A 13,060-nucleotide genomic window follows, 5' to 3' on the forward strand; every position below is an offset into this window, starting at 1 on the left:
AAATCGTCACTCAATGTCTCCGAGGGGCCGACTCATCCTCGTCTTCTTCTTCGTCTTGTTCGTCACCCTTGTTGCTACTTAGGGCTATGCCAAATAAGGTTCGAGGTTTACTCCACTAAGGGTTAGCCTCTCTTGCAACCCTGCCATTAATTTTTCTTGTTCTGCCTCCCACAATGCCATGACGCTTGGTGGTAGTAAGGATGGCGGTTGTTGACGCTGGCCGAACCTAGTGTTGCCCGTAATAGTTAGGTTATGTTGGAGGTTGGAGGCGTTAATGACATCCCCCGCGTTGGTTGTAACGGTGTCTTGCACCGGATTTGTCTTTTGTTGAACAAATGATGTTTGAGCCCCCAAAGGGGTACGTGTTTTACCACTCAGTTGAACCAATGCTTTGAGAAATACTGAATCTAGTTCTATCAAAATGCACGGATGGCGGAAATAAAAAACACTAAGTTAACTCTTGGCCTAATTACTTAGTCCTTAGATTAAGTTTAATCTTTCCCACGGGTATGAAGTACAATGCGGCCAATCTGAGTGGTGTAACCTGCAAAACTGAACACCATAAGATCGTTACGAGAAGGAGATGGGGGGGGGGTTCCTCATAACCACCCTCCGGCGTGGGAATCATTATAAATGACTGAATATAAAGAAACGTCAAGCGTTAGGGAGTCTTTGTGGAGAGCTAAGATGCTTTTACCGTTGGAGGTGGAGTGATATTTATAACCGAAAGGGGAGAGAGAAGGGATGGGTCAGCTGTGTTGTTAGAAGATCCACCAATCAAGGGTCTTGCATGTGCCCAAGGAGAATTGGTGAATAAAGCAGCTGACTGATGGTGATATTTGTATTATGTAGTACTACCAACGATGTGTTGTTGCCATTCCATTGGCTGGAGGTCCCTTTCACCCAGATATCCCTTTTTATGTTATACCTAGGAAGATCTTGAAGGTTAAATCTTATAGAATGTCAGAAGGGATATTTGGCATAAGGTGGAACCCCCTCCAGCGTTAGTTTTTTAGTTTCAACAAGTCGGTGCTCCGCGACGAGTGTGAGCCCTCCCGCAGACACTTGTATTCTTCTTAGTATTCTTCTTAGGTGGGTTTGGGGCCCTACCTCTTTATTACCTTTGATAAATTGTTTTGTTGTGGCAAAGTTGCTGCTAATTGAAAACCTTGGATGATATTATGATTTATTGGTTTATTAAAATCACTTTAGCATGGTTTAGTATAAAAATAAGGATACGATGCCATTCTTCCTGGTTATTGATTTTCGTGTTTGATTTCTGTTACGTTTTGACCTAGAGGTTGTGTAGACGTCCTTCAATCTATCAACGATTTTGAATCTGTATTTGAAAAAAGGTTATGATCATCTACTTATTGGCAAGACAATTTGGCTATTAATCTGAAAGAAACAAAAGCTTCTCAAGTTGCAAGCAAATACATTTGCAGCTATGGTGGATTTACCTTCTTTTGTTCGTATGTCTATAGGTTTGAGCCTAATATAGTTTTGCAGCTATGCTTTTTTGTCTTCGATTTTCATATTATGCGTACAAGCATTTTTAAGTAGTCCTCCATGTTCTAACCTACGGGTTGTGACGACAAACTTGAATTTGTCAGAGTGATTGGGAACAAAATTGTGATTTTCTACGTCTTGTAAAGGCAACCCGGATGGTAATGTGAAAGAAACAACAGTTTCTCTCAAATTGCAACCGATAAATTTGCAACTAAAGTGGATTTATCTGTTTTTGTTCCACTATGTTGGCAAATCTATGAGATTTGAATTTAAGAAGGTTCGTCATACAATTTCAATGATTACAAGTACATATAGAAATTTAAAATTTCGTATTTACCCAACGTTTTGATGTTTCTTTATCTATTTAATACAACAGAATCTTAATTTTATTTTCGTCATGTATTCATTCCATTTGATGATTGCTTTATACATATCTGAATATTCTCCTTAGTAGTTGTGTTTGTATTATAGTTTGTGAAATCTCAGCTTTCAATCGGGTGTATATATTGACTAATTGCAGTTCACAACAAATTGAGATAGAACTTTGTTGGTGACTCGGACACACAATTTAGATTGTAAATTCAAGTATGAACTCCGGACACATTTCAGCTTCTCATTTTATAAACAGATTTTTGTGTTTCAAACTGTCACGGGTATGTCATTTTTAAAAGCTATGATAGTCAAAGTCAAGAAGATTCAATTGACTTTCTGTCACCAAGATCTAAGCTGTTACTGTTTCACACCTCCCAAAGAAGATTCAATTGACTTTCGGCCACCAAGATCTAAGCACTTGTTACTGTTTCACACCTCCCGCAACGCGTAGGTCAAAATACTACTATTCTATTTTTTAAGTGACGCGTAAATTTTAAAAGTTGAATAAATTTTAAAAGCTGAATACATTTTGATTTGGTTCTTAGGCAAATAAAAGAAAGATACAAATTTATTGAAAAGGAGATGACATTAACTCAAAATCCCAGAAACAAACTTGAACAAAAATCCAAATACAATTATTCTGACAATTGCTGGATCTAAAATTTCAAAGAAGACCCCATTCTTCTCTTCCTCAACCGTTCTGCGATGATGAAAGACAACTCAAGCGACTGAGAAGCGTTGAGCCTCGGGTCACAATGTGTGTGGTAGCGTGAGCTTAAATCATCAAAAGTCACGGTACGGGACCCACCAACACACTCTGTCACATTCTGCCCTGTCATCTCCAAATGAATCCCTCCTGGATGGCTTCCTTCTTGCTCATGAACATCAAAGAAAGCACGCACCTCCGCCTACAATATTTTAATTTCCAAATTGTTAGGTAAGGCTACTATGTTTAATAAAACAAGGGTAGACCAACAAACATGAAAAGTCAAATTTGGTGGTTGGTCAACAAACACCACCACTAGGAAAAGATGGTGTGTAGTCAATTGACTTTTTGACTGAAAGCAACACATGCATTCATGGTATTCTTTTATTGAATGGAAATTCTGTCAGGTATAAAGTATAAAACATTGATCCCTCAACCATCAAATTGTCATTGAGGTTAATGTTTCATCTGCTAGGATGCACCAACATATAAAATCACACTATTTACAGAATTAAAAAAAATAGACTTTTTTATCTAAATAATAAAATAATCAATCCCATAAAAAAGTTCAGAAAAGTTGATAATCAGTTTGGTCTCTAGGATTACCAGAAGGTTAACCTTTTATGACCAGAATGTCAAGAAATCAAGTAGAGATGGCAATTTCGACCCGTTTCGATTTGTTTGGTATTCAATATGAACCCAGAAGGTATAATGGTTAAAAAAACAATTAGCTACCATAAAAGCAGGTTAAAAGACTTCCAACTATCAGCCAATGTGCATTCAAATGAAATAATTAAAATCTCCTTAATTACTTTATTTTGAGAAAAAAAAAAGGATGCCATTGGTCTAATAATATTGTTTTTGTTACTACATTTAATTCAATCAGTCATGTGAAATTTCCAAACAAAAAGAATTGCTGACACAAACATAAAGATTTGTTTATTTGACCAAAGGTAGATAACATTTTGTATGTGTTATGAAGAGAACAACATATACAAAATGTTATCTACTTAACAAAAACAATATTGTTGATTCACACTAAACAAAAATTGATAAACAAAATGCTTACCAATATGGAATCAAAAGGACGTGTTTTAAGACCAGAAGGCGCCTTGATAGTGTTTCCATGCATTGGATCACAAACCCAAGTCACAACCTGCCCTGCTTGTCTAACCGCCTTTATTAAAGGCGAAAGCTTCACCCTCATATTCTCAGCTCCCATTCTCACAATAACCGTAATCCTTCCAGGCTTATTATTAGGATTCAAAATGTCAACAAGCTTAACCAACTCATTCGGGTCCATCTTCTGACTCACCTGCAAAACACATTTCCTCAAACAATCAAGCACATATCCACATCAACAAAACAAAAACAAAGTTGTTTTATAACTTCATTGTTTACTGACCTTGATGCCAAGAGGATTGGCAACACCTCTTAAGAACTCAACATGAGCCCCATCGAGTTGACGTGTACGTTCACCAACCCAAACCATGTGAGCAGAGCAATCATAGTAAAGCCCGGAAGTTGTATCGAGTCTAGTCAGCGATTGCTCGTATGGTAACAATAAGCATTCATGAGATGTCCAGAAATCGGTTGTAGACATAATCGGGTGGTCAATGGTCAACCCAGCTGCTGACATAAACCCTAAGGCCTCATCTACACGATTAGCTAGTTCCTGGTACCTATTAAAACAATAATCAGTTAATAAAATATAGGGTGAGATTTCGTACAAATGGTTTTACTGTAAGAAGTGTAAGAAGCACTAGAGTAACTATGCTAACACTAGAGTAATTATTATTTTCTTATAGTGTAATAGTCAGTACACGACAAAAGATGAAGTACAGTAATTATTATTACTCCAGTTCAAAAATATAACGTAAAAATAATTACTCTACCGTTAGCATAATTACTTTAATGCTTCTTACACTTCTCATGTTAAAAGTTGTTTGTATTTGATCCAACACGTAAAGCATAAATATTGAAAAAAAGGTAAACAATAATGAAACTTGTGCATACCTGTCTCCTTGCTCACTATTGGCAACAAAGTCAAGATTCCACTGGGTGACTCTTTGCATTGCTGCATAACCACCAGTGGCAAAGGCTCTAAGAAGATTAAGTGTAGCTGCAGCTTGACAATAAGCTCTAATCATTCTATCGGGGTCAGGAATTCTCGACTTCTCATCAAATGTGTCACCATTAATATTATCTCCTTTGTAACTTGGTAGTTTTACCCCATCTTTCTCTTCATATGGGTCGGATCTTGGCTTTGCAAACTGACCCGCCATTCTTCCTACCTAAATTAACAATGATAAAACAAACGCGAGTTTTGATCCCATCTAAGTCACAACATTTGGAAAGATTTGCAATAAAAGCCTAAGTTTGAGGTTTCCAGAAATTAAGGAAACATGCTGAATGTAAGTTAGGGGGCAATTCTTGACAAGAAAAAAAAAACAAGTTTTGGGTGGACTAACACGACCCATTTAAGTATTTTAAAACAAAAAATTTTACTATTCTTTTGACAAATACTCTTGAAATTTTCAAGATTTTCAAGAAAACACCTAAATATTCCTTTGACGACACTGGTCACGCTACAAGACTATATCAGCAGTCTCAATTTTCAGTTTGGTACTTTATGGTTTGGATTTCGACATTTCGAACATAATTATGACTTTGATCTTAATATTATACGGTCAGTCATATTAATGTTAGTTTTGTTACACCATATTATCACTTGTCACACTCATACTAACCTATGAAACACACAATCCAACAACCCATCATCAAACATGTATTACTCATTGACTCATGTAAAAAAATAGGTTAAACAGGTTGTGTTCGGGTTAGGGTTGAAAATGTTGATAAGAATAATAATATGGGTAAGGTTTGGATTGCACGTATTAAGCCATCAACCCGATACGATTGAGGTTCTTGTACAACAAATGGTATACAGATGTACATAAAAATACACATGTGCGGTTTAGTTTGGGAATCTGACACTGTTTGATTCAAATAAAGGCAAATTAAAATAGCATGAATGAATGAACAAAATCACTAGTGCATCTAAATCAAATAAAATAGAATATGTTGGTAACATAAACAGACAAGAGAAAACAAAACGAATCTCCAATTTTATCAATCAACATACCTTGATAATTGGCATCTGACCACCAAACATCAAAACCACACTCATCTGCAAAAGGATCCGGAAAGTATCACGAATGTTGTTTGCACTAAACTCCTTAAAGCTCTCAGCGCAATCGCCACCCTGCAACAAAAAGGCCTTCCCGACCGCCGCGTCGGCGAGGCGCTCCTCCAAATGGCGCGCCTCGCCCGCGAACACGATCGGGGGGAAGTCTTCCAGTGTTTTGAGAACAGCGGCAAGACTCGCTTCATTCGGGTATTCCGGAAGCTGGAGAGCCTTCTTTGATTTCCAGCTGTCAATGGCCCATTTAGCGGGTGATTGGGTTGGGGTTTTGGTGACGTGAACGGCGGCGATGGGTTTGGGTTTGGTGGTTGGTGGGGGGAGGATGGTGGTGGTGGGTTGGTGGGGTATCGGTTGGATGAGGGATTTGGAAGACAAAACAGAGGATTGTGAAAGTGAAAGTGCCATTGCTAAACTAAACAATGTTGTTTGAGTTTGTGGTAGAATTAGTTTGTTTATATAGGGAGGAATTTTTCGAGAACAATATGAGTTTTAAGATGTCAAGAACTGCAAGCAGAAGTCGAAGAGAGAATAAAAATGTAACTGATTACACTAACTTTTACGTTCGTTACATATGTGTAAAAAGTCGAATCGGTGTGTAAAAAATTTTGTAATTTTTTTACCTCTATGTAACGTACATATATTACGCTATTACGCATGTGTAAAAAAAATTCGAAAAAAAAATCATTACACTGAGTTCTTTCAAGTTCTTAAAACTCAAAGAGGTTATCATTTGAAATTTCCTATATATATAATAAAGGGAGACTTAAGTTGGTGTGATTTGAAGGCTCAAATAGTGAAATAGGAGAAGGGGGTAGGTGGTAATGGCTGCAATTTAAATCTAGTGGGATGCTCATATATTTATTTATATTTATTCTATTCAAAAATTATGGGTAAAGGAGATGGATCTAGTTATTGTGTCATTGACCAAGTCGGTCTCTAAATTTAAATATTTAATTAATTATTTTAGGTTTATTTGATTATTATTTTTAAATTTAAATACCTCTTAATAGGATCAACAAATGAATGATTTATGCAATTGCTTCTTGTTTTTTCAAAATTTAAATATTTAAACTAATTATAGGTTACCTTAATTTACTTATTAATTTTCCTTAATAGCTAACACTCACAATCTTATAAAATCCTTCATTTCAAATTCAATCCTTGAAGCTTTCAAAGAGAAAACCTTCATGACCACCCACCAAAGTAACGTTAGAGAATTTACTAATAACTTTCTTTACGCTATATTGGATACGAATTAAACTTTACGCTATATTGGTTACCTTAATTTACTTATTAATTTTTCTTAATAGCTAACACTCACAATCTTATAAAATCCTTCTTTTCAAATTCAATCCTTGAAGCTTTCGAAGAGAAAACCTCCATTACCACCCACCAAAGTAATGATAGAGAATTTACTAATAACTTTCTTTACGCTATATTGGATACGAATTAAACTTTTAATTTAAAAAATTAGTTATGTTCGTTGTCCTCTTGATCAAGTTGATAAATGAGGAGAGAGATGAGCAAACTAAGCGTTTGCTTTAAATAAAATACAAATTTTTATGAATTTGTTACAGCTCAACAAAGAATGTTGATAAAAATAGTATAGTCTTTTGAATTATAAAAGAATGTTGATAAATGTTGATAAGGATAGTATAGTCTTTTGAATTATAAATATCACATGTATTTTCAAATCTTTAAACAAAGTTATAATTTCCTCCCCTTAACTTTAATCATTCTTTGTAAATTTAAATAATACTTACAACTATAGCCCTTAATCTTTTACATATATACTCTTTTATCTTCATTTTCAACCCAACTTCCCCTACGAAATTTGAACGGTCATAACTTTTTTGTACGTTAATATTTTTTATAAAACGTTACACCATAAAAACGAGCATTTTATTATCTTTAATTCGAGTATCATATTGCTACAGTTTTTTCAGTTAAAAAAATTACATATTACGTATGAATATTTGAGGTCTGGTTTTGATGGATTTTAAATTAAACATTGAGCCAAATCGTTAGTAACGTTTTTTTGTCTTCGAAAACCGAAACCACCCTGTTGAAAATTGAAATCGGCTGGCCAGAAGTTAAAGAAAAAAAATCAATCGTGAAATCAAATCAATGACCAGTTTGAACGGTTTCACGGTTTCAAACCGAACAATAAACACACATAAACTTGTAATGTGATTACCGAAGTTCGCGTTTCACGCTGCATCATGCGGGAACTCGACTAGTTTGTAAAAACTCAAATACTACGTGCTAAGAAGTTAACCGTGCATATATTCACTTTCACATTGATCAAGTTATAGATATTTTTTGGTTAGTTTCATAACCAACATGTCCTCCTTTTATGTAGATAAGTGATGGTTTATTAAGACAACAAGTATATTTATCTGTGCGTTGTAGAGGAGCGGGTTAAATGCACTTCATGTTCAAAATTTAATCCGCGTTGCGACAGGTATGTTGTGGGATATTGATATTGTTTCAATTCGTTATGGTAAATTTTTGTGACAAAAATTCCATTACCAAAGTTGATAGGTCAAAAGGTAAATATGTGAAACATAAGTCTAGGGGCTAAAAGTATATAAACAAAGTTTGTAATGAAAGTTGAGGGACCACAAAATAATTAGTTGAAAATCATGTGAAACTTTTGATGAACAATTAACAATGTGAGTGAACCAAATGTTTATTTTTAATATGTATATATATACACACACTCACACAATATTTATATTACATTATAATACATTTATAGTACATATAGGCGTCTTTTCATCCCCTACCTTCTCTCACTTTCAGACGCCGGCATATTAATTTTATTTCACCATAAAAGCCTCGATCATTCAATTCTCCGGCGGCCATTACAATCATTCAAGCTATCCGACGACTTCAATTCATCGGTTATACCGATCATTCAATACGTCTCTTCCTCTTCTGATGGGTATTTTTATTGGCTTACATACCTGCTTAAGTAATGGCTGAGAAATTGGGAAGACCCAGCGCTCAAACCTTCATTGAACATCCTAGTAATCTCCTCTTCAACCTCATATTATTCAATTATGTTCAAATTCGTTACTAATTTAGTCAATTTGATGTTGTTCTTCGTTCTCAATTGTGGCCATCAACGACTGAAGAGGTAGGTCCCAGCAGAGCCCAGTTGGACCCGCAAGACTCACCTTGAAAAGAGACGTCTGTGCAGTAGAACCCGCAAGACTCCTTAACGGACGTCTGCGCGGTTGAACCCGCAAGACTTAACTTAAAGGGACGTCTGCGCAGAGACCAACTGGATCCGCATGACCCACCATGCTCAGAGACGTAACGTCCTTACGCGCAGTACGCAAGCTGTTCCCGCAGGAAAAGCCTCCCAATGGTGAAGTACTCCGCCTGTTCCCGCAGCTGCGGATACAAGCCATCAGGGAAGGCTACCCGCGCAGCAAGGCTACACGCACAAGGCACTTAACTCATAATAATTCAGTAATGTCACCTGAAGAAGGAATGAGCAAAGCCGGGAATACTCCCGCCCAAATGAGCCAGTCCGTACGATACTGGAGGATCTTTTGTACTGTACCTGACGAGGTATGGACAAAAGATCTGACCAAAGATACGACAGCTCACTGACAACCAGTATGACGAGCAGCACGCTCTTGTACTGTATGTCACTATTAGCCGCTGCCTACTCACCAACCTGTTGGAGGACGTGCATAGCCTACAGTTGGTGGAACAGGAATAATTACAGCCGGCCTGGTCACTATCAGCCGCGGCCTACCCACCAACCACCAGCATGGCATGTGCGTAGCCCACAGTTGGCAGAACAGGAACCGAAGACTGCGCTCGGTAGCGCAGATATAAAAAAACTCCCGCTTCCACGACCGAAGACTGCGCTCGGTAGCGCAGATCTTCAAACCCTTGATCCGATTGACCAAGGTATACCACCCCTGGATGCACCTCCAGGAGTAGAAGGTCATCAACCGGTCAACGTGGGGCTCCACGCCCAGAATGAGGCACACCCACTCAAAGTAGCGGATCTTGGCGATCGCCATCGGGTGTACCTCCGTCAGATGCACACCGTGCCTCTCCAAGACACGGTATACAAACTTCGACAATGGGAACCTGAGATTCCCATAGACGAAGAATGCAGCGTACACCCCTATCTTGCCCTTGGGGGCATCGTACACCGTCTGGTGTGGCTCCGGAAACTCAGGCTCGAACGGCTCGAGCATGAACTTCCGGACGACGTACTGATAGAGGTCGGCCGGAAGAGCACACTGGCACTCGCCAGCAGTACTCTTATCGTCCTTATCGGAAGTGGACGACGGATTCTCGACGAACACGTCAGACTCCTCGGCAGTAGCCTCAACATCATGGGAAGAAGACATTCTGGAAGGATGAAAGGCAACGATTTCAGAAAGAATATTCGACGGAAATCGCTTAGAAGAAGATAGAAGTGAAAGTGTGGATTACAAAGGACCCTCTCCCCCTTTATATACTCATCGCAATAAATGCGATGAATTTAATGCGGAAGAGAGAGAAATCACAGGTGCAATGAAACTATGACACGTGGCAAAGACCAAGCTGGCAACAGCTGTCGAAAGGACGCATGCCATAAATTTCGCGGCCACGCGCCTGAAAAAGCGTCTGGAATGACCATGTACTGTCACGTCGCCATAACTTCCTGCACGTCCTGAAACTGTCAGAAGAAACCGTCGGACTACTCAACCGTCCCTTCAACAGTTTGGACTGTTCTTATCCTTTCACCAACTCTTCGAATTTCAAAAGATTCAAAAGTAAGCGGGAATATACCCCTTACCTTGGCAACCAAGTAACTATAAGACATGTGCGAGTACAGTGTTAAGGCAAAACCCTTCACATACTTAGCACCTGCAGTGAATTGAAGCCAAGAATACCTCGGCAACCAAGTAACCATAAGACGGGTGCGAGTACAGTGTCAAGGCAAAACCCTTCACATACTTAGCACCAAGAGGGAATTGAAGCCAGGAATACCTTGGAAGTAAAGTAACTATAAGACGAGTGCGGGTACAGTGTCAAGGCGAAACCCTTCACATACCTAGCACTCCGCAGGGAATTGAAACCAAGAAGGATCTTCTGGGCCGTGCTTGCGGAAACGGGAATAACATCCCCGCATAGCGGGAACGTCGAGAACTAGATTGTTTGAACCTCCAAGATGGAATTGGTTGTTTAAACATAATTGATCACTATGTTCAAAACTACCAAAACCTCATGGAGAATCTACACAAGTGGAACTCAACGCTCCTGACTTGCGAGGAGGTTACAGACCTACCCGCATCACACCCAAAGATCAAGCAGCAAAGTCGGGAATTTCTGCACGTGACATTAGGACTTCCGCGGAAAGAATCCCCATGGAAAACCTTAAAACTAAACCCTTTTCAAAACCCCTTGCTTAAAGTCCAAAAGTTCACCTCACTTATTAACAATTCATGAGAAGAACATTGGACTGGGGGGACTTGAAGAGGTAGGTCCCAGCAGAGCCCAGTTGGACCCGCAAGACTCACCTTGAAAAGGGACGTCTGCGCAGTTGAACCCGCAAGACTCCTTAACGGACGTCTGCGCGGTTGAATCCGCAAGACTTAACTTAAAGGGACGTCTGCGCAGAGACCAACTGGATCCGCAGGACCCACCATGCTCAGAGACGTAACGTCCTTACGCGCAGTGCGCAAGCTGTTCCCGCAGGAAAAGCCTCCCAATGGTGAAGTACTCCGCCTGTTCCCGCAGCTGCGGATACAAGCCATCAGGGAAGGCTACCCGCGCAGCAAGGCTACAAGCACAAGGCACTTAACTCATAATAATTCAGTAATGTCACCTGAAGAAGGAATGAGCAAAGCCGGGAATACTCCCGCCCAAATGAGCCAGTCCGTACGATACTAGAGGATCTTTTGTACTGTACCTGACGAGGTATGGACAAAAGATCTGACCAAAGATATGACAGCTCACTGACAACAGTATGACGAGCAGCACGCTCTTGTACTGTATGTCACTATTAGCCGCTGCCTACTCACCAACCTGTCGGAGGACGTGCATAGCCTACAGTTGGTGGAACAGGAATAGTACACAGCCGGCCTGGTCACTATCAGCCGCTGCCTACCCACCAACCACCAGCATGGCATGTGCGTAGCCCACAGTTGGCAGAACAGGAACACTATTCAGCCGGCTGTACCTTCTTGGAAACCTACCTTCGGCTATAAATACTCCAACACCTTGGAATGGTATGATCATCTGATCTTATATCTTATCTCATATCTCATATCTTGATATATTACCTGATATCTGCTCTAGTCATTCTCTTAATATACACTTATATTCAAGAGCAATCTAGTCTGATTCTCACGCCGGAGGGTGGTCACAAGGAGGTACCCCCCCCCCCTTCTCAGTGACGAGCTCACGGTGTCTGTTTTGCAGGTTATCAGAAGAACCATCTTTGCCGGATCTAACCCCTCGTGGGAAACATCTATTTAACCCCCAGATTATCCGTAATCTGCCCGGGGTCGATTAGTGTTTCTTCAACGACCCAGATTCGAAAGACCAGTGGGAACCCATAGCCCCTACCAAAGAAACTCAGGCAAAACCCTAATTTTAAATATCTTTGTTTGTACATGATTATATTAGTACATAGACATTATATATTCATATGTTTATCATTTGCCCTGAATGTATGTGTTTATAAATAGTTCATGTTATTATAACAACTGACTGAGTACTGATGGTGAGAAAATGAAGGTGTGATATACTTATTGTACCTTTTTGCTTTTCTTCCAATAATTTTTGTAGATTGTCACTATGAAGTGAATCTTAAAATTCAAGGTTATGAAATCTATCAAACATAAGCCAAAAGTTATTACTCTAACTGTAATTTTGACTTTTAAGAGTCAAAATACATTATTTCAGCATCAAATTAACATGAGATTTTCTCCTTTTTCTCATAAATATTTTTTTGTTTAAGTTAGAATTTTTGAATTTCATTTATCATTGGGCTCTTCATGCCACATTCTTATCGAAATTTATATATATAGAATTTGTAAAATAACGAGTAATACTTGTTGAAGTCCTTTTGCCCCTTCTACCCCTTAATACTTTTTTAGCTTTTATGAATCTTAATGGGCAAATATATACCTACATTAGACTATTAGTACAAAGTGGAAGTGACAAAACTGCTGGCTTGCTTAACAGGTCGGGTACACCCACCAAACTTTTCGGGGCCATATCGCTGCAATTTTTTTCCAAAATTG

General features: G+C 38.9%; 1 protein-coding gene across 1 annotated transcript; it reads right to left on the minus strand.

Moving 5' to 3' along the window:
• Window positions 1-2,535: 2,535 nt before the first annotated feature.
• On the minus strand, window positions 2,536-6,197 carry LOC143608598 (phospho-2-dehydro-3-deoxyheptonate aldolase 2, chloroplastic-like). Its single transcript, XM_077083604.1, has 5 exons — window positions 5,733-6,197; window positions 4,604-4,881; window positions 3,993-4,269; window positions 3,657-3,902; window positions 2,536-2,789 (listed from the first exon to the last, which is right to left on the minus strand). The coding sequence occupies exons 1-5, from the start codon at window positions 6,195-6,197 to the stop codon at window positions 2,538-2,540; spliced, it is 1,518 nt and encodes a 505-aa protein (XP_076939719.1). The 3' UTR covers window positions 2,536-2,537.
• Window positions 6,198-13,060: the final 6,863 nt, after the last annotated feature.

The sequence above is a fragment of the Bidens hawaiensis genome, unplaced genomic scaffold (genome assembly GCF_021521415.1).
Source record: "Bidens hawaiensis isolate Kalapana, Puna unplaced genomic scaffold, B.hawaiensis_p1.1 tig00002153_1, whole genome shotgun sequence".
Classification (NCBI taxonomy): Eukaryota; Viridiplantae; Streptophyta; class Magnoliopsida; order Asterales; family Asteraceae; genus Bidens; species Bidens hawaiensis.

Excerpts from the sequence above, each read along its gene's own strand:
- LOC143608598 (XM_077083604.1), bottom strand. The coding sequence starts at position 6,197 with ATGGCACTTTCACTTTCACAATCCTCTGTTTTGTCTTCCAAATCCCTC. Across the intron at positions 4,882-5,732 it reads GTCAGATGCCAATTATCAAG|GTAGGAAGAATGGCGGGTCA; the intron begins GTATGTTGATTG and ends TTGTTAATTTAG. Across the intron at positions 3,903-3,992 it reads CCAATCCTCTTGGCATCAAG|GTGAGTCAGAAGATGGACCC; the intron begins GTCAGTAAACAA and ends TGTGTTTTGCAG.